Genomic DNA, 21,650 nt, shown 5'->3' with positions numbered 1-21,650 from the left:
TCTACAAGTGTCAACCACAGTAGGCAGCAGAAATCCCTTAGATTAAGTGCCATAAATCACAGAATAATTTGGGTTGGAAAGGACCTGTAAATGTCATCTTGTCTAACCTCCCTGCAACGAGCAGGGACAATACCAGTGTTTAGATCCAATGCAGAATGTAGGCCAGTTTTTATTTCAGATAGGTAAGTACATCTGCTTCCCAGGAGATTAGGCTTCAGAATTAAATCAGATTTCTCTTTGAAAACTAAGCAAAAGTCGTGACCTTTGATGAATTTACTGTTTATAGCACATAAGCTGTAATAACTGAAACTTGCCATTGCAACACTGTTGGGCATAGGTTGAAGATGGTATGCTAAAAACTTTGTTCATGCCCTTTGCCTCTTAGTTCTTCAGTCTACCTTTACATGTCTCTTCATAAACCAGGCTGTCTGAGATATTTGCTCTAAAACAATAGCATGGCACTGAAGTTATTAAGTCCTGTTTGTCCAGTTAGGCACATTTTAACTTACAGAATAGTGACTTGTAAATGCATACTGTTCTGTATTTATGTTTTGCCTCTTTAGAATTCATTCATATTCCTTGTGAAACAGCTGGTGAGTTTCTGTAGCCTGTCAAGTAGGTGGGACGATCTGTCTCATACAGTAAGAAGTTTGACCCTTCAGAGCATCAGTCAATTTCAGCTTGATTTCCAGCTTACTTTCTCAGTTACAGTTACTTTTCATTGTAATAATATTCCATTATAATAATATTGCAGACAACTTCCCTTCTTTCTTCCCCCCACCACTGCAATGTTATGTGATGGCTTGAAGCTGTGGATCACACCCATACTGAAGTATGCAAAAGCATATTATATGTTTTCAATATCTTTGAAGCTGTAGGCAGGTTAAAAGGCATGACAACTGAAACATATGGGGACGGCTTTTATCTCAACAGCTTCTTGATATGCAGATCTGTCTGGTATTCATTGAACTAATTAGATTAAACAAAGGCTTTCCTGAGATAATCACTTTGCAAGCCCTTTCCTATATTACAGGGCCCAGTTTTAGTGTGTTGCTGAAGGTCAAATGCTATCAGCTAATGCTCAATATCTGAATGCATACTGTTCAAGCAGATGTATAGATTAAATTGAATGACACAAGATTTATAATTGCTGGAGCTTTGACTCTTGAGATATGAGTGTGCTTAAGTGATTTAATATTAAGAAAATTGTGTTTCCTTGTAGGTTAGTGAAGCAAGTATTAAATGTAAATGTAATCATAGGAAAAGCTTGGATAGGGGTCTAAGGTAGGCGAGGTCCTGTGCATCTGGGCAATAGTAATTGTGCCACCAGAGGAACACTTCAAAAAACATATTGCAGCTTCTAATTTGGTCAGTGCAGAATATTCTGGTAGCACTAAATAGATAAGTAATCTATAGTTTCTTCATGCTTTGGTGAGCATCTTTACATGTAGACTTGTGTTTAGAGCTTTTCCATTCTCCAGTCCAACTACAGAAGCTTATGATGTTGAACTCCCAACACTGGCAAAGTTGTCTAACCTTTGTTTAATAGGTTATGGGTTTGAATTAGTGTCTTTGTCTGGTAACAAAACACAGTCCCTTAGCAATAAATGATGATTTGATTTGGGTAAGGAAGTTATTCTTCATAAGCAGCTACAATGATATGATGTGTCAGTGAAGTTACTACAACCAAAGGGCAGCAAGGTCTTCTCAGAGGTATTGATATAAGTATCTGAATCCTATCTATGAGAGTATGTGCTGCTACTGAAATTTGCCTCTGCAGTTCAAGTTTTTTAGTCATTTTTGTGTGACAGAGAATAGCTTTTAAGTTATTCCTAGTCTCAGTGATATAAAGGGATAAACCAAGTGTTGGTGATAAAGTATTATCCAAAAGTTGATGGATCTAATGAAAGGTAAATGTCTTAATAATCTTGTATGCAGCTTGTTTAAGCTGGACACTAACACAAAACTTCAACTGAATTAAACTTTAAATAGGCTAGAACTTCAGCATTGGTGTATAATAAGTTTGATAACTGTTTCCTGAATTTAAAATTTGAGATATTAACAGATTGGAAGTTTGAGGTGAGTTGCTTTAAACTATAGTGCTTCAGAGCTTATGCTATTAATTTATTTCAAATGACTGATGCAACTGAGAACTGAAACACAGGTCAAAACAAATAAAATATTTAATTAGTTGAGAAGATAAATATTATTAGATGGTCTTTTAGCTTTAAAATGCACTTCTTTTTATGCTACTAAATTTCAGTCGTAATAGTTTCAATATGCATCACCACTAATGTTACAAAAGTGGACTCTTGGAACTTGCTGTAACAGGAACTGATTGAGTGTTGCAAGATTTTACATCAAAACTGCATTAAGGATATTTCTTAAAGAAAGTGTCTTTGCTCATTGCTACAGAAAAATCTGTGTTAGACTAAGTCCATCCTGTACCTGTATGACAAGAAGCTCTTGTGCTCTCTGTTGAAATGTCTGGTAAAAATGGACTACTGAAGCAGATCCTGATGTGATTTTATGTAAAAATTAATAATACTTAATCAAATTTTTATGATCTGGAGCAACACTGCACTTGTTCAATATTCAGAATTTGAAGTCTTCACACTGTTCCTTTCAATTTTCCATAGTTCTTTGCTAACATGGATGTACCAAATAATTTGTGTCACTACTAGAGCTGATCTGTATAACTGCACTGTTTTTGTAGTTAATGAATGCTTATTGAATTTGCCTGTGAACCCTAAGGGACCATTGGTATGTTACGATGGCATTTAGAGCACAGGAGGACTCCCTTCAGTATAAACTTATTAATTACTAATTTGGATTATTGCTTAATAGTAAAAATTGATGTAGATGCATGGAGAGGTTAGAACTGGAGTGCAAAGCACGCTGAGTTGTGACTAAGCAGAGTGACTGCTCTTAAGTTTAGTTGTATATGAAAGCAAGTTTGGCCCCCTCTATTCATATATATGGAGAGAGAAAATCCTAAAACTTTTTGATGACAAGTGAACAGTGACTAGAGCTGTAGCCTTTCCTATACTTTTCTCTTGGATTTAGGTGTATTTGGGCATCAAGTACAGGGCCCCTGCTAGAGGCTTGAACAGAGCTTTGCTTAATTAAAATTAAATCAAGTTTGATGTAATTGGTTGTGGGGCCTTCTGCTTGGTCTATTTTTGCCTAATTAGCAGCTGCAGCATCTTCTCCATAGCTATACAGACTCATTTGCCTGATCTGCTTCTTGTTATACTGTCATAGCTTATGATCAGATGCCAGCTGATAAATCCTCCTAGGCTACCAGCTGGACAACAACATCTAGCTTTTGGGTATTAGATAACAATGTGGCATGTCTTTTAAAGAAAACTCTTTCATACATGGTTTGCATTGAATTCTTCACTTGCAGGATACTCTAACAGAACTCATTAGAGTCTTAATCAAAACTTTATCTTAGCGTGCAGGTTAACACTATCATCATGCATTCTTCAACTGTTGCAACATTTTCTTGCAAGTAACAGAGAAAACAATGAAGATTTAAAATTAATTTTTAAATTAAGAGCTTTTTTTGATGTTATAGAATGTTGGAAGTTTTATACATGTGAATATTGATTGCTTTATGCTTTTTGTCACTCTCTGAAAAACAGCCATAGACAGTGGTTTTCTCAGAATCTCCTGTGACAGGAAGAGAAGAGCAGTTGCAGTTGTAGATGTTGTAGTTCTGCCAGAGATGGGCCTGTCACTTGTGGTTAGGTGGCATCAGTTCAGGGGTTTACAGTGTCAGTGGTTGTTCTCAGGGCAAACAAAGTAGTGTGGCATGGTGCTTTAAATGGTAGATTTAGTATAACTGCAACTGATTATTTCCAGAGCAGAAATCTGAGTCTTTCCTGGAACCAAGACCTTAAATTTCTGGTAATTGGGTGCTTATATCTTCAACATAGACTCAGCAGTTCAGCCAAACAGTCCTCTAAGCTGGCAGGGAAGTAACTAGAAATCTTTTGTTTGCTGATGCTTTGCCTTGATATTTTTGCCTTTGCTAAGCATATTACACCTGAGGGTCTTGTTGACCTGAAAGTGTCCAAGTTATTGTTCATCCGAGCCTGGCAGTCATGTTTTGTGGGGGAATATGTTGTTACACATGCTCATTGCACTTCATTATGCCAATAAAGCTGATTTTCGTGATCAGAAGTCTGGTTTTGGCACACAGCAACTCTTCACACAGGCATGAGGAGTTTGTGTGTGCACTGCACTGTTGTGTAGCTACATGCGTGTGTGCGAGATATGGGGATTAGGAATAGGAATTAGGTATAGAGTCCTGTGGCTAGATGACAATTACTCAGCTACAATACATTGATCATCAGATGGAAGAACTGCTCTCAGTCTGCTCATCCCTTGTGCAGAAAGGTGGTATTGTGCAATTTTTTCCCTCTCTTCAAAGAATTAAATGGAGACCCTCTGCAAGGCTTGAGCTGTGATGAAGTGGGCTAGAGCAGGGCTAAAACTGTATGGATGTGAAAAATTCATTAAGAGCTAGGTCTGCCTGAAGATATAATCCTACTTAGAATACAGAAGTATTTCATGTGTAGGCTAGCTTAGTGTTGAAGTTTTTTCTTGAGGTTTGCACAAATGAATTAATGGGAGCACAAAAAATTTGCTCTTCCCAAACTCTGAGGTGAGGGCGTCATTGGAAAGTGGGAATTTTTGACTTGAGTATGTTCTTTCCCCACGTGACGTCACTTGTGCATGCTACAAGCTCCATTTCCCTGGAAACAGATTTAATTTTAGGTATTTTTAAAGGTTGCTGCTTGATGATGAACCATATGGACATTTGAAGGAAAATGCCAGTGTTAAAGGCAACAGTTGTTACAAAGTTAATGATTTAAGGAAATCCAATAATACAAGGTTGTTTTGGGGTGGGAAACATCCATTTTCCTCCTTGTCACTCTTGCCTCTGGAATGCAAACTGAAAATATCATAGGAAATTAAAGAAGAAATTTGTTCTGTAACCGTAGTAGAGAGAGTAGGGATTGTCTTACAATGCATTTCAGTATAGATGTTATGTAACTGAATGTGTATTTTTTCTCTCCCTAGACTGTACATGCCTTTTGGCTTCGGGGAACAGAACACACCATGGGACAACCTCAAAGACATCTCTCCAGACGGGCTCTCTTGCTTGGGTGATGTGTCTGCTCTCCTGACTGTCTTCATACCCAAAGGATTTATTTTCCTTTTGGAAATATTTTAAGTTGAAATTTTGTTCCTTGCTGGAAACTGTCTACGCTAAAGACTGCATGCATCATGGGTGACATGGCAAACAACTCGGTTGCATATAGCAGCGTAAAAAACGCTGTGAAAGAAGCTAATCATGGAGATTTTGGAGTTACTCTTGCAGAGCTCCGTTCTCTTATGGAACTTCGAGCTGCAGATGCACTGCATAAAATACAGGAATGCTATGGTGATGTACATGGCATCTGTACAAAGTTGAAAACTTCACCAAATGAAGGTAAGTAAATTTTAACACTTATTGAGGAAATTCCATTTATGAAAAGCCTTAGTCAGCAAACTGCTTTTTTAATAGAACAAAATTTGTAAAAGCATTTTAGTGACCATAACAAAATATTGCGTTCTTTTAAGACAGACGTATTCCATGGTAATAAGTAAGCAAGAGTTTTTTTTCAGTTGTTCTAGCTGCATGTGAGATGTTGTATTAATGAAGCTGCACTTGGAACAGAGTTCATTGATGTAGACATCCACATATGAAACAGCAGTGCAACATAGCAGTGTTCAACTGATTGTGAAAGCATCAGTTTTTTTAATAGGTCATATGACCTATAGTTCACAGTTCAGATCATGCTGTTGTAGAGCCCAGGGTTTTAATATTCTAATGCAGGGCTTATTAATGCTTCTGTGTGGCTACCTAGTTCTTGGATTTGCTAATGCAGCAATTTTTAAAACTGATTACATGTTTGTGTTACGTTGGATTCTTAATAGCAGGATCTAGTTTTTAAATCCACAGTATTTCTGTAGATTTCATTTGAGCTATGCAAAATAACTATCAATATAACTTGAAGCATTGACATTTACTCTTAGTGGAAGGTTTGCAAAGTGATTACACAATCTTACTCCCTAGAAATAAGCATCTCTGATGGAGTCTTTGTTTGACTAAGTGGCGTTCTGTAAAATGTGGCTACATCATGCTTTTGCTATCTAGAGTTATTACTCCAAGATAGACTGTACAAATGTGAAGAAATAAGTAAATAAATTTATTAAGTCTCCTTCTCAAGAACCCTGCGGAAGTTCTCCTTAAGACCTGGCTTTTTTTTACTGCTTTCTTCCAATAAAGTACTGTAGTGTCTACATACTGTAGTACTTGCAGTAAACTGTATTTAAAAAAAAAATGTAAAAACATTAACTGAAACTTACTGTGAAGTCCTGCTGTTGAGAGCAATTGAGAATTACCAAAATCAAGATTTTGGCAAATTGTAGTGTCTCTGCTTTTAAGGACTCACACAGATTTTAACCAGTGTGGTGTCATGTCGGTAGCAGCAAAGTACCTGCTGTCTTAATCCTGGAGAGCCGTTGCTTTCTGTTCTTCAGAAATGCTATGGAAAGATTTGTCTTCTTGGACCAAGAACAGCCTACTAATGCCGTAAGGTACCTCTGGGTACATCTGCATTTAGCATGTTTTGGCTTGATCTGCTTTTGAAGCCAGATTTCCAGACTCCTGAAATTATCAGTAGATGAATTGTGTTCCTCTTACCAAACTGAAAGTAGCCAGCTGACATGGCCGAACTACCAGTGAATGGGAGTAGACCAATTTCAGGATGAAGAAGTTTGTAAATCACAAGGAGTACAAACTTCTGTCCCTTGGCCGTTGTACAGTGCATGTGTGTGGAGCACTGTAGTGTATAAGCAGTGTAACACATCTCAGGAGCAATAGGCTCTCGTTGCCCTGTTGACCTGTTGCACAGTATGGAAAGGCAGTTTCCTTTCTCCATGAAAGGGATATAGTTTTCTACAGCTGGGAATTGAACCGAGAGTTGAATTCTGTTGTACAGTGATCTGCAAAGCTAAAGGTCCATTATTAGTGCAAGCTTGGTGGACATACAATTTTACATGACCACAATGCACTCAGCACCAAATACCTTGTATACTGCAGGATTCACGTTGTCTCTTAATGTAACAAACATGCAAATTACTAAACATGTCACGTGTCAGTGTACTAAAACTCAAGGGTTGTATGCCCTTTCCTGCAGATTGCTTGTGCTGTACTGAGGGCTGTGTGATCAAGGCCTTTCACTTTCAAAAGGATTTGACATTTAGATGTACACTAAAATCAATTACATACAGTCACTGACTTAATAAAAGGGCACCATCCTTTTTTAAGTGTGAGACAAGCTCATAAACACACTACAGACTCAACTGTTGAACATGTTAACAGGATCAGAAAAGGTTAATTGAGTTAGAACAGCATCCAACAGAGGTGTCATTTTGACTCTAAACCACATCATGAAATTTTAGAGAATCAGCGTCTCTTCTAGGTAACCTGCTATAAACTTTCTGGAGGTAGTACTGGAGAGCTCTTGTAAAGGTAGAACTAGGTCTCTGCTTTTGTCAAATTCTAACCATAAGTATAGAAGGGAGACAATAATAACAGAGAAAAGTCTAGGGAAGATCTTGCAGAAAACTGTTATGTATTATGCTAATACCAGCTCTCTAAAACCTCGTGTGTATACCTGCAAGGCCCTAGGACACTTTTTCCTAATCACGTTTCCTTTATGACATGACACTCTTACCACTATGTAATTACCAGGGGCTTCACAGGAAAAGTACAGGTAGTTCTGACATGGTGCACAGTGCATGAGTTCAGCTTGTTCCATTTCTTGCTGTGAAGTTGTTGACAATGTAAGACAACATCTATTTTCAGGCAAAATTTGCATCAGACTTATCTGATTTGAAGTGAGAAATGGGAACGGACCTTTAGCAGTATTACTTGAAAAAAGGACACTGAGCAGACTTTACTGCTTACAAGTATGCAAATATGCAAAAAGAATGTTTGACATATCTTTAGTAGCAAAAGTCTGTCTAATATTCTGGACAGATATAGATACTTATAATAAAATTTGAATATGAAGCATTAACTAGTCCCTTGTATAATATTTTCCAAACTTAACCCCAATTAATATAAACTGCCCTAGTTAAGATGCATAATTAAGAATATAATGGCAGTAGTTTTGATCTCAGGACTGTAGATTGTGAATTGTGAAATTGCCAGCTGTCTGGTAAATGTAGCAAGTTCAGAAATGGTGCATGGTGTATTATGGTGTATATGAAAATACAAATGGTTTTTATCTTTGCTAGGCTTATTTACTAATCTTCACTAAGTGGTTCTGATAATAGCTCGACTTTATATAGCCTCATTTGGAAACACTTTTCATTTTCAAAGAGCTTTGTTGGACACTTCTGATGTTGTGTACTGTAGTACCCTGGAAAGGGAGGAAGAGAGTGATGTTGCTATTATGTAAATAAATTTCCAAAGTCTGCCATGTTAAAGGAATAGAGAAGTAGTATCTTTTGCAAAATAGCAATATGGCCCAGCCTTTTGGAATGACCATGCTGTCCTGAGTTTCTGTAGATACTGTAATGTATAGCTTGATTTTTAAAATAGTCTTGCAGTGCTCTTTGAGTTAAGAGTGAAAGTAAGCACCTTAAAGCTTGAACTGCAAGTGTAAGGTTATGGCTAATGAGTACAATTTCTCCTTTCTATTAAACCTTCACAGATGTGCATTCAAGGTGAATTGAAGACTGTTATGATAAATTACATTTATTCTATACACAGAGTATGTTTAATGAATTTATTTTTTGAACAGATCTGCATATAGTTTGCTTTTCAGTTAAGTGATTCCATAGCAGTTGTTAGCATTTAAAATTGAGCTTTGCAGTTCAGTAACTTTTGCAAAGTGTCTCGAAACATGTGATGATTCTCGGAAATGTCTGTTAGATATGTTAAATACTCCCCCTTATTATGAAAGCCAGCAGCAGTGGCTACTGTTCTTATTTACTACCTAGCATGTTTGCAATGCCTTTATAACTAAGCAGTTGGGTTAGCTACTAAACAAATTGCTACTAAGAAAATAATTGTCTTTAAGCTGGTGCTAATCATAACCTTGGGGTCAATATAATTGAAGTACCCAGACCTTTGCTCTGAACATGCCTTGAAGTTTGGCAATTTTGATTTGAAAAATTAGCTTAATTCTGAATGGTGGGTTAGTCAGCTGGAAACTTTTTGGAGTAGCCAGGAGATGTGCTCACAGAAGACCTTGAGTGCATGACCTTGCCCTGAAAATACTTGGCATTCCATTATTTTTAAGATCTTGGTAAGCTCTTAAAACATGCTGTAGTCTTTCATGTAGACCCCTCACTCCTGTCTGCTAGTGTCCCTTAAGGATGGTATCAGAATCAAGACAGAGGAGGACTCAGATATGGCTATATGAAAGAAGATAGGTACAAAACGGAGGTGACAGACATGGCATAGTGCTGAGCATGGGCTCTCTCTGTGTGAGAGGAGATAGAAAGGGAAGCTTCAGAAGAGCAAATAACTAACACCACTCCAGGTGGAAACAGCATCATAAAGTGGTTGCATCTTTCCAACATGATGCCTGAAGAGAGCTTCAACAATTTTTATTAGTTTTTTATATAATAATTAGTCTTGAAATATCATAATGATAATAGTTACATTTTTAATTATAATAAGCATCTCATTATAAATGTTACATTACTTTTAGGATCCTAGGATGTTGTGTCTGAATACAGAATCCCTACACTGGGAGCCAGAGCTGCCTTCACGGGCTGTGGTCTTGCTAAAGCTTTATGGTGCTACTCAGTCTCAGTAGTAGTAACTCTACTAATGATCTTGTCTTGCAAACTTGTTTACTTTGAACGAAGGTATGTGTGTTGTTATTATTACTCTGTTCCTATGTCATATTAAGTGACATATTAAGCAGGTAGACCATCAACTTTATTTTGGCAAGGTGAGAATTGTAAAACGTAGCTGGCTTTCTATAGTGACTCTGATTTAAGGGTATTACTTCCATAATTATGTTTGAGATGTGACTTTTTTGGTTTTGTTACTGAAATATGGAGTGGGACTTGATTCCATGAGTGGGAAACTTCAGTCACTTCTAATGTGAGAGTGAAATGTGTCTGAGTGTCACTAACTTTGTCTTATTGTTTAAATAGGTTTAAGTGGAAATCCAGCAGATATAGAAAGGAGAGAAGCAGTTTTTGGGAAGAACTTTATACCTCCTAAAAAGCCAAAAACATTTCTTCAGTTAGTATGGGAAGCACTACAGGACGTTACACTAATTATATTAGAAATTGCAGCCGTAGTATCCTTGGGCCTTTCTTTTTACCAGCCTCCAGGAGGAAATGAATCATGTAAGTAAACTTCTTCAAAAGTAGGTATCTACTATTATTATACTACTGACTTTCCTGGTTCAACATGGCTATACTGTAAACCTGATGGGAGACAGTAAGTCAGTGGAAAAGCAGCTTATTGTTCCTTATTGAGAGCACATTATTAAAACTCTACCATGCCTTAAAAGGGCAACATGCGATTTCCTTGGTCGTGATCTGGTATTATTCTGACCAAAGGTAAATTGCAAGCAGCAGGAACAGGACTTATTTGAAATCAAGTCTCTGTGCTAGTGGGTTTTTTTTTAGCTTTGCCTCAAATATTTAAGCAATTTATAATTTGCAGTCATGGTCTTTCTTTGGGGAGTCAGCAAGTCTTAAATTTTCCTTTATTTGTGACATGACACTGGTAACTTTATAATTTAAAATGAAGCTATATTTATACTTCTAAACAGAAAATGAAGGGATTGGGACTTCATTTAACTGAATTTTTGCAGTGATACCTGGTTTGTTAAGAAAAATGTAAAGTGGGATATGTTGACAAAGCAGAATGTTGTTTACCAGTCTGACATTCTTATGCCATCATTTAACAAAATAAGGACAGGAAACTCTATATCAACTTCTCTCGTGTTCAGATAAGCAGCATGGTTTAACTTCCTCAAGTTGCTCTAGCTTTCAGGTTCTTTAGCTTCTTTGTGTGTAACCCTTGTGGAAATAAAGGTGAAATTGCAAAGAAAAATAGCATGGAAAATGTTTAGCAGCTATGAGTTTTTTGTTTGCCAAAACTTTCTTTGCTGAAATATCTTTGTGAACTTTCTTAAATCTAAAACCTGTTTTCTGCAGTATGTGGATCAGTAAATGTTGGTGAAGAAGAGGAGGAATCTGAAGCAGGTTGGATTGAAGGAGCAGCAATCCTCCTATCTGTAGTTTGTGTGGTATTAGTAACAGCTTTCAATGACTGGAGTAAAGAGAAACAATTTCGGGGATTGCAGAGCCGTATTGAACAAGAACAGAAATTCACAGTCATCAGAGGTGGCCAAGTCATCCAAATACCAGTAGCTGACATAATTGTTGGAGATATTGCACAAGTGAAATACGGTAAACATATTTTTAAAGTTGAACTTTCTTTTATTTTTAAAAAAGGAACTGCAGTCAACAAACCCAGTGATCTCTCGTAGGTGACCTTTTACCGGCTGATGGTGTACTCATTCAGGGAAATGACCTCAAAATTGATGAAAGCTCGCTGACTGGAGAATCTGATCATGTTAAGAAATCTCTGGACAGAGATCCTATGCTGCTGTCAGGTGTGTAACATTTGACAATTTTGTAATAAAGTAGTTTGTTTCAGCAGTAAGGTGGTTATTAAAAATTTTGTGGTTGAAACTAGCAAATTGGTTCTTTATCTAGGTTATCTCCTAGAACTATCCCAAACCAGTCAAAAGAGTACAGAACTTTGTTGGAGTGATCAGTCTTGTAAAATTGACAAATGTTTTGTGTAGTTGCTTATGGGTTTGCTTTCCAGATAGCTTTGGCAGCTAAAGCTTTAGGGGAGCAGAGTGGTACATATACACAGCTCAGAGTTTTATCAAAGTCAGGTTTAAAAGCTTATTTCTCCAAAGTACTTGTATGCCCTGCCATATAACTGCTCACATCTCAATGGAAATCCTGATTCAATCTTTCAGGTACACATGTGATGGAAGGCTCTGGAAGAATGGTGGTTACTGCTGTAGGTGTGAACTCTCAGACTGGAATCATCTTTACCTTACTTGGGGCTGGAGGAGATGAAGAGGAGAAGGAGAAGGAAAAAGAAAAGAAGGAAAAGAAAAGTAGGCATATTAATCTTAAATACCTTGGTTGGGGGTGTTGGAGGGGGGATGGTGGTGAACTTTTGAATATTACTGGATAAAAGCATGTTCCAGTTATCCTAAGCCAGAAAGCTTTTTTAAAAACTCATACCTTCTGTAGGTTTCACAGGAAAAACAACTTAGGTCCAGTGACCTGAGAGTGCACCACGACTACTAACTCTCGTCACGTGGAATTTAGTTAAACTTCAGATCCCACCGATCAGTCAGAGTTCGGAAAGTTTGCAATTGCTAACCAGCTGTACATACTATGTATAAATGGTTAAACTCTCATCTTGTGTTACATTGATGTCTAATAGCAAATACTTGTTTATGGAAAACAAATTATTATGAAGTTCAACCTAATAAGTATCTAGTGATACTTATAAGTGATCTTTTTATCAGAGGGATACCAGACAATAATGGAACATTCACACGGAAATGTGTTTAAGATTCTCAGGGACTTTCAAACTCAACAGGCAATTGCTAAAATGTGTGCTCTGTGCAGGAATTGAGATTGAAGTTTTTTTGTCATGTCCTAACCCACAATTCTGACCCTTCTTGAAACTTGAAAAAAACTAGAGAGTTTCTTTAAAAGTTAGAAAAATTGTTACAAGAAGCATTGAAAGTTCTAAGTTAGTTTCAAGCTCAAGTTTGACAGTGAAAAGAAAAAGCTGACCTGCAGCACTTGCAGTCATTAGTGTGAAAGTTGCCATCCTGTGCCTTCCCCTTACAGAGGAAGGAGAAGGAAACAAATAACAGTACCAGCTGCTACAGGAGATACGGAGTGGATTATAGCTTTTATTAATATTCTGCCAGTGTTTATTATTCTAGAAGCAGAAGTGTCTTTGACAAGTAGTGTTTTGGTGTATCCTAGGACCCAAACACTACTGGGGTTTTTTTGTCTCCCAAGATAGATAGGTTCCTCTTTCCCTTGAGTTAGGTGCCTAATAAGATTCTCCTTGATAAAACTCAGGTTAAACTAAATTAACTTCTCCGTGAATGTTAAGGAGATTAAAGGGACTATATTTAGCTGGCTGTGTATGGCACGATTCAGAGTGAAAGCAAATGTATGTAGAAGGAGTTACAAGTAACTCAAATGTAGAATTTTGCTCTTGAAAGAGGAAGAGGGGAACTGGGGAGAACAAATACAAAATCAGGAAATGATGATGAGTTCTTAAGAAGTCTGAGGTGGCATCTGGACAGAGTGAACATACTTTTTTTTTTTTTTTTTCTGTTCAGCTGTTGTGAGAACACTGGGGGAAATCCTACGTATAGAAATCAGACTGTGTCTACAGTAATGGTGTAGTGGAGATATTAAATGTCATGCCAGACAGGCTGCTTAAAGGTTGGGGGGGGCTTTGGGCAGGGGGAAAATATTTTTTTTTTTTTTTTTTTTTTTTTTTTTCTTCTGTTCAGCTGTTGTGAGAACACTAGGGGAAATCCTACGTATAGAAATCAGACTGTGTCTACAGTAATGGTGTAGTGGAGATATTAAATGTCATGCCAGACAGGCTGCTTGATAACTTGATTTTCTTCTACTTGAGTACTCTTGAAAATTTCGGTCTACATAACCTAAGGCCAGAGACTTGGTGAATTACCAGTAATACTGAAAATGTTTGGGTTTTGTTCTAAGTTGCTCAATTTTGTGCTTTCATTTCAGTTATCACAAACAGTAATTATAACCCTTGCTTTCTCTACTTAGAAATAAAGTTGGTCACTTTCTAAGCCCCCAAAAACAGCGCATGATGTGTTAGTCTTCCAACCTTTAATATTTCAGTTGTTCAATTCTTTCATTATTTCACTGTCCTTTATGATCTCTTGTTGAGCCCCATTTCTGAACACAGGTAGGAGTGATATTTTATTATGCACTTGAGCTATTCTCACTATGATGTATGGTATATTGCTTACAGGTTTGTGCAAATAGTAATCCAGTAATCCAGTGCTGTGCCTCCACTAAGCTTTGCTAAGGATTTATGAATATTTTATACCACAGTAGCTTCTGCAATGTTGTACAAAAGCACTGATTCTCAAAGTGAGACCTTGCAGTTTAGTTACAGAGGTAGTCAGGTACTGGTGGCAAGTATTGGAAGATTACAGCAAAATAGAGGCTTCCAAAATCACTGAATTGTCACAAATATCTTTCCTAGAAAAGTGTGTCAGGAAGTCTTTTGTAAAGCTTTCTTCACAAGCCATGTCAGTATCAGTAATTTGTGCAACCATGCTCAGCCATGGTAGATTAACACTGCAGCAGTCTTGTATGGGAAAAGTAAAGTCCAAAGAGTGTCATGAGCAGTTTCTGTGAGCTGACTTAAATGTTTTTCTTTTTATTTTTTTAATGCAGTTTCCTGTTTTAGCAGAGTAATGTAGTTATTATATAAAAACATAAATAAAATAATGAATTCTGCACAGCCAGCTTAAACACAACTTGTTTCCCTCTCTGACAGGTAAAAAGCAAGATGGAGCTGTTGAAAACCGTAACAAAGGTAAATGCAGGTTCTCTGATTCTTTCTTACAAGTCTCTTTTCTAAGAGTATAGACAAATACAGACTTCCCTATAAAAATGCATATTGAATGCTTATATCCAAAGTGCTTATGGTAAAGATGGCATAAGTGAATCTGCCCAAAACAAATGCTTCACTGAACCCGATATTCTATCACCAATACACAATACACTTATTTAAACATTCATGTGAAGTGTGGCCTCTCTGGATACAAGATCATTCTCTGTGCTATTATATTTAGTGGAGCTGTGTATTAAGCTTTTTAGATATCTTTGATTTGGAAGACTCACCAATGATTAAACTTTTTTTGATCTTAACTTCTAGCTAAAGCTCAGGATGGAGCAGCCATGGAAATGCAACCACTGAAGAGTGAGGATGGTGGAGATGGAGATGAGAAAGACAAGAAGAAAGCAAATTTGCCAAAGAAGGAAAAGTCAGTTCTCCAAGGCAAACTCACAAAGCTCGCAGTTCAGATTGGCAAAGCAGGTACAATGTCTCAGTACTCTCCTCATGATGATGTCATGTTAAAAAAAGTTGGAACATGCATAGTTTGGGAGGAGATAAAATAATCAAACCACTCAAGGCTGGCTCCTTAAGTGCAAAATTGTAATGCATGTAAGTATGCTGCTGTGCCTGAGTATGCTGATGGCCTCTCAGGCTCTGTCATGTGGATGGCTTTTATTTTTCCCTAATTTAAAGAGAGTCAGGCTTTCAAGTGCCAGCTTCTAGGAGGGAAAATTCCAACTTCATAACATTGGACAACTGTTATGAAAGATCTTTTTAGGTTAGATAGAGCATTTAGCAATGTACCAAGAGAACTCTAAGTTGAGTGAAGCCTGGAAAATGTGGTACAGTCAACGAGGTTGTGTCTAGTACTTTCAGAGGCTTAGAATTTTGCATTTAACATATGCCTTGCTGATACATAACATGTTTATTGACTTCCTACTTTTCTGCAGCTAATATTTAGCTGCCTTGTCAAAATATTTGGTAGATTGTTGCTGCTTGAAAGGCTAAAACAACAGTGAAGTTCAGTATAAAATGTAGGCTATATTATCTGGTGTATAGTGGTTTAATCAAAATATTTCAGGATTTATTTTGGTCCATGTAGAATTGTTGAAAGGTTTGGGCTGGAAGGAATTTCAAGAAGGCTTGTAGCCCAGCCCACAGCTCAAGAAGGGCTGACTTTAGCATTTGTATCATTACACAGTTACAGTCTGAAATGGAGAATGAAACTTTTAGCTGTAACACTTTGCAGTTGTGTATGGTGGTATTAATTTTTCAGTGAGATTAACAAATTCCATTATATGTCTACTGTAAACTACTGTCCTGGTCAAAGATTTTTTTTTTTCATCTCTTCCAAGAGGTTGTTTTCCTTTATGTACCTTTTGACCTATTGTAGTTCCCCACACAGCCTTAATACTCATCTACTTCATGCATGGATTTTCCTGTCCTCCTGCTTTGAGACCACACTGAAGCACTCTACTGAATCAGTCAGCATAAAATTGGTGAAGGCCTCCTGAATTTTCTCACTTCTTGTTCTGCTTAGTCAATTGACTTTACATATTGGTCTGTCCTGTTACTAATTAGCTCCATGCTTTTCAATTAAATTGGAGAAAAAAAGATTTCTAGGCACTTCCAGGTGAAATGCATGGTGAAATACTTGCATTGGAAACTGGAACACCTCTGAGATCTGCCTCCGTGTTTTGACTTGCCTCTTTGAAACCTTAGTCCTAATCTAGCTTGTATAAGGGCAGAAGTATTTGCATGTATCTACAGTCTGTGTTGCCAAATATTTGAGATAATTTCTTAAAACTGTTTATTCTCTTTTTAACAAGGTTTGTTGATGTCTGCAATCACAGTCATTATCCTTGTGTTATATTTTGTAATTGATACCTTCTGGGTTCAGAAGAGACCTTGGCTTGCTGAATGTACCCCAATTTATATTCAGTATTTTGTGAAGTTCTTCATTATTGGAGTTACTGTCTTGGTGGTGGCAGTACCAGAAGGTCTTCCACTTGCAGTCACTATTTCTCTGGCTTACTCTGTTAAGGTAAGTAGGTAGAGGGCAAGTAGATTTTTTTTTTTAAGGTAGGTGGGCATATTCATCAACTGTTAAATACAGAGTTATGCTGCATTACAGATATATATATATGTATATATGTTAGACTGGGAAGAAGCTTTCCTTGTTTTCTGAACTGCATAAGAATTCTGCTGCAGTACTTTTCTTCATCTTTGAATGAATACACACTGACCAGAACAGTGAGCATTGCCAGCCTGTTGTCACTAGCTAAAGATGAATGGGTTCAGTATGTACCATTGTAACATTTGCTTACAATAAACAGATGTTTTAGAATTTGTAAATAACAAACTTTTCTGTAAATCTGAACTTCTACCTAGCTGATGTGTTAAACAATTGCTATGAAAGCTTCTAGATGGATTTTTTTTTTAAGACTGAATAGTGTAAAGCATTTTGTTTTGTGCTTACTATGCAGCATGTTTTTTAACTTAAGCTCTTTGTGTTCTTAATTTTCTTACTGCATCCACATGCTGAGAATGATTATTTGTCTAAAATCTAATTGTAAATGTGATGAGTGCTTAGGCTGTGTTCTCAATTCATAGCTTACAGCACTTACTAGTAGTGACCTTATTATATAATTTGAAATTTGTCTTCTGCTTAGAGATGAAAACACTAAAAACCTGTTAAGGAAAGAATTTTAAACTATATTTAATCTATGTAATTCATGTAACCCTCACTATTTTAGTTGAAACATTAGGTTCCCACTTTGATTATAAGTCTGAGTCTAGGTTCCTTGAAATCTGTATTATCTGATTTCTGACAGATCAAATAAGCTGCATTAGACTTGTAAGCAGAAACACTTTTTAATATTACATTACATTTACCACATTGTATCTGGTAAAGCTCTAAACCTTGCCTCTTCTCATTTTTTAAATATTGTTATAAACTCTTTTCTCCTAACAGTCTGAATAGTATCAATAGTCAGTGTGACATGCAGGTACAGGAGATTGACATGTATTATATAGCTTGTTCAAAATGAAGTTTACTGTGACATAATAGACTTAGAGAAATCTATACAGAAAGTGACAGCTGCAAGTTCTTCCTCTGAAATATGCCAGATGAATGAATGACTGTGTTTTCTGAAAGTGCTGTGTAAGACTCGATCCCATAAATGAGAATTTCTGAAGTGAAGTAATGGTCATGGATTGCTGTTAACTGCTTTTATTTCCTTAGAAAATGATGAAAGATAATAACTTGGTGAGACATCTGGATGCATGTGAAACTATGGGCAATGCCACAGCTATTTGCTCAGATAAAACGGGAACATTGACTATGAACAGAATGACCGTGGTCCAAGCCTACATCAATGAAAAACATTATAAAAAAATTCCAGAACCAGAAGCTATTCCAGAGAAAACTATGGCTTATCTTGTGACAGGAATTTCTGTTAATTGTGCTTATACTTCCAAAATACTGGTAAGTAGATTTCTTCATTCCAATCAAGATAACTGAGTAACTTCCTTAAAAGATGCAAATTGTCTGATGGCCACAGGCAGTTTCAGTGTAAATGGTATTTCATACCTGCTATAAATTGCTCAACCATTCACTTGAAACTCAATTGGAAAAAAATAGCTTATTTCAGTTAGAACCGATAATTCAAAGACAAAATCTCAAGATAATTTCCTTTCAAGTTCAAAGCTGGTTTTTTGTATAAGTGGGGCTGTTTACGACACTTGAAGGGTGTCTCGCCTGGATTTGAGCACTACTTAAAAATAAGCATTAAACAGTTTAAATTTAAGAGTAGTACATTAAATAATATATAATGGAAAAATTTAACTACAGGTAAGGATTTTAATGGATTTTTATTCCAGATACTGCTGTATAAGTTTGTAAGCTTTAGAATTGTAACATATTTGCCAAAATCTTGTTTGAAACTTGCAAAATGTTTTGAAATGAAAGACTAATGAACTGTTACACATTTTACATAGTGGATTATTTAACATTTTGTGTTTAGTATTTTCTAAAACTCTAAAAATACCTTCCTTGCTGTAGTTATTCCAACGTGTTGTATAACTTCTATTCTTCAGGCAGTAAAAATAATAAGTAGGATTTAGTAAATTAATTAGCATTTCAAGATTTTGAAGAAGCCCCCACTATGGATACTTTGTACACAAATAGCAGTGAAAACTCATTCAGAAGCTACTTATCAGCCAATAAAAATGGTATGTCTGCAAGAATTTCCACAACAGCAGTACATAAAGTTTGACAGCTGATTTCTCTGAAACAAGATGGGAATTCTAGAATGACTTACAGCACGTGAGGAATTTCACAGTCTGTTTTCTAAAGCTCTTTCTATACCAAGAACAAGGTAGCTATATGTAAGCTGACCAAGTCCTTTATTGCTACCATTTTAACTGAATTATGTCCACTGCAGTAGAGTTACGCTGCTTTACAGAATCAGAGAGGGCTGAAAGGGACCTCTTGAGAGAACCTCCAATCAATCTACTCCTCCTGGTCAAAGCAGAGTCAACCAGAGCTCGTAGCTCAGGGCACTATGTAAGCTGACCAAGTCCTTTATTGCTACCATTTTAATTTTAATTATTGCTACCGTAATTCCATTTAAGTGTAATTATGTCCACTGCAGTAGAGTTATGCTGCTTTACAGAATCAGAGAGGGCTGAAAGGGACCTCTTGAGAGAACCTCCAATCAATCTACTCCTCCTGGTCAAAGCAGAGTCAGCCAGAGCTCGTAGCTCAGGGCACTCACTCAGGATCTCTTTAAGGATCTCAAAGGATGGAGACTTTGCAACCTTTTGGACAGCCTGATCAAGTATTTTATGACCCATAGAGTAAAAGGTGTTTCCTTATCTTAAAATGGAGTTTCAAAATCTTCACTTTGTATCCATTGCCTCTTGTCCTTTCACTGGGCACCACTAGGAAGGTCTGGCTAGACAGACCTTGCCATTGTTCCAACAACGTGCCTTACTCAGGCATTCAGTACACACCAAAATGTTTCTCTCCCAGAGTGTTGTCTTCTCCTGACTGAATAGTCCCAGCCCTTCCAGCTCATCCTCATATGTCAGGTGCTTGAGTCTCTGTATTATTTTTGTGTGCCATGGATGCACTTACTCACTGATATCTCTCATACTGGGCACCCAGGACTGGATGTCTTAAACTGCACATTAAAGTGAATGATTTCAAAGTGTGAGTATTCAGTACAGCCAAATTCAAAATCTTGCAGCTGTGAACAATGAAAATGGACCACTGATTTATGTTTAATGTAGTTCAGCTCTAGTCACCTGAGATATGTCAGATGAAGAAAGTGCTTTTCCATATTTTGCTGCAAAAAATACTGTAGTGTTATGAGTATACAAACTCAAATATTTTGAAAGAAATACTTCTTTGTTTATAGGACTAGTATGTGCATATCCCACATTGTTGAGATAAGAAACTTTTTTCTGGTATTAAAGGATTGGAAACTTGTTTCTGAACTCTTTCAAGTTAAATAGGCCATGGCCTGGAAAACAGAACTTGTAGTGAGACTTAAGAGGCTTAAGGACTTAGTTTGTTCAGAAGAAGGCTAACAGGTGATGTGGTCATAGTCTAAGTCATTGAAGAATTATTACAGGAGAGGATACTTTAATTTAGCAGAAATAATGCCATTTAGCTTGCTGAAGTCAGTACATGTGAACTTATCTGTACTTTTAAAATCCGAAACATTTGTTCATGGTCTACACTCAATTGATCAGATAAATATTTAAAGTAATGGAAAATGTCTTTTAGAAAGGTCATGTTGGGATTTATACAAACTTAATGGGTGGTTTCTGAAGGATTGAAAGATCCTAAATAGGTACAGAAGTTACTTTTAAAAAGCAGCAATATGACTTTGGATTATGACTCATAGGAATTTATGAAGTAATTACTGAAAAAGAAAACCTCCCCATCCCAGAACTAAGTTTGTCCTTCCTTGTGTTCTAAGTGCTGTGCTTCAGTGGTTTATAAGTTAACCTAATCAGTGATGGCTCTTGTTCTTCTTGCAGCCTCCTGAAAAGGAAGGTGGCCTACCGCGTCATGTTGGAAATAAAACTGAATGTGCCTTGCTGGGATTGCTCTTGGATTTAAAACGTGATTATCAGGATGTAAGAAATGAGATACCAGAAGAGGATTTGTACAAAGTGTACACCTTCAACTCTGTTAGAAAATCGATGAGTACTGTGTTGAAAAACTCTGATGGCAGTTTCCGGATATTCAGTAAAGGTGCCTCTGAGATAGTTCTTAAAAAGTAAGAACAACTACTACTGTGATTCAGCACTTGACTTTTGCTAAATGTTGTGATAGGTGGAGAGACTGACATGCTAAACAACATGGTGACATAGTCTGTGGAATGCTTGTCTCTCTAATCACAGGTAGTTCTATACCCTTGTGACTGCAGCTTCACAGCTTGTCTCTTTCAGTTGTTGGACTTTCTACAGTAAGATGGGCCATTAGCACTTTAGTTACTTTACTTCAAACACCCCAGCCCTATCCCTCAAAACAAAAGAAAAAAGAAAGAGATGGTCTCATGCTTTAGTTAAATTCTTTTACTTTTAGGTATGGTTGATCAAAATGCTCACCTATCTTACAGAAAAGTCCCATCAGTTGATATGCCTAAATTCCAGGAAGGGCTTGTACCTTTGAAAAGTGATTACTTTTAGCATGTTACTGCTTAGACTGTAACTTTCTGTTGAAGTTGTTCATTTTTACAGGAGGTTGAACTTGAAAGTTCGATCAGCTTGAGGGGTTTTAATGTGACAAAGCAATTGCTTCCTTATCCATCTGCCCATCTAGAAAGGATTTATTAGGATGAGATTAGACTTAGTGAGCGATTAGGTACCA

At 36.9% G+C, this 21,650-nt stretch overlaps 1 protein-coding gene across 10 annotated transcripts in view; it reads left to right on the top strand.

Moving 5' to 3' along the window:
• ATP2B1 (ATPase plasma membrane Ca2+ transporting 1) overlaps positions 1–21,650 on the top strand; it is a 60,691-nt gene that overhangs the window by 21,087 nt on the left and 17,954 nt on the right. For all 10 annotated transcript variants that reach the window (XM_039703839.1, XM_039703840.1, XM_039703846.1 and 7 more), the window contains exons 2-11: positions 5,092–5,503; positions 10,240–10,437; positions 11,257–11,511; positions 11,592–11,717; positions 12,096–12,239; positions 14,702–14,740; positions 15,083–15,244; positions 16,594–16,808; positions 18,009–18,251; positions 20,816–21,057. In XM_039703839.1, coding sequence (XP_039559773.1) covers positions 5,299–5,503; positions 10,240–10,437; positions 11,257–11,511; positions 11,592–11,717; positions 12,096–12,239; positions 14,702–14,740; positions 15,083–15,244; positions 16,594–16,808; positions 18,009–18,251; positions 20,816–21,057 — 1,829 coding nt within the window. In that variant the 5' untranslated portion in view covers positions 5,092–5,298. The remainder of the gene's footprint in view (positions 1–5,091; positions 5,504–10,239; positions 10,438–11,256; positions 11,512–11,591; positions 11,718–12,095; positions 12,240–14,701; positions 14,741–15,082; positions 15,245–16,593; positions 16,809–18,008; positions 18,252–20,815; positions 21,058–21,650) is intronic.

This window comes from Passer montanus, unplaced genomic scaffold, assembly GCF_014805655.1.
Source record: "Passer montanus isolate IOZ18808 unplaced genomic scaffold, ASM1480565v1 scaffold17, whole genome shotgun sequence".
Taxonomy (NCBI): domain Eukaryota; kingdom Metazoa; phylum Chordata; class Aves; order Passeriformes; family Passeridae; genus Passer; species Passer montanus.
This window is presented reverse-complemented; position numbering and strand designations above follow the sequence as displayed.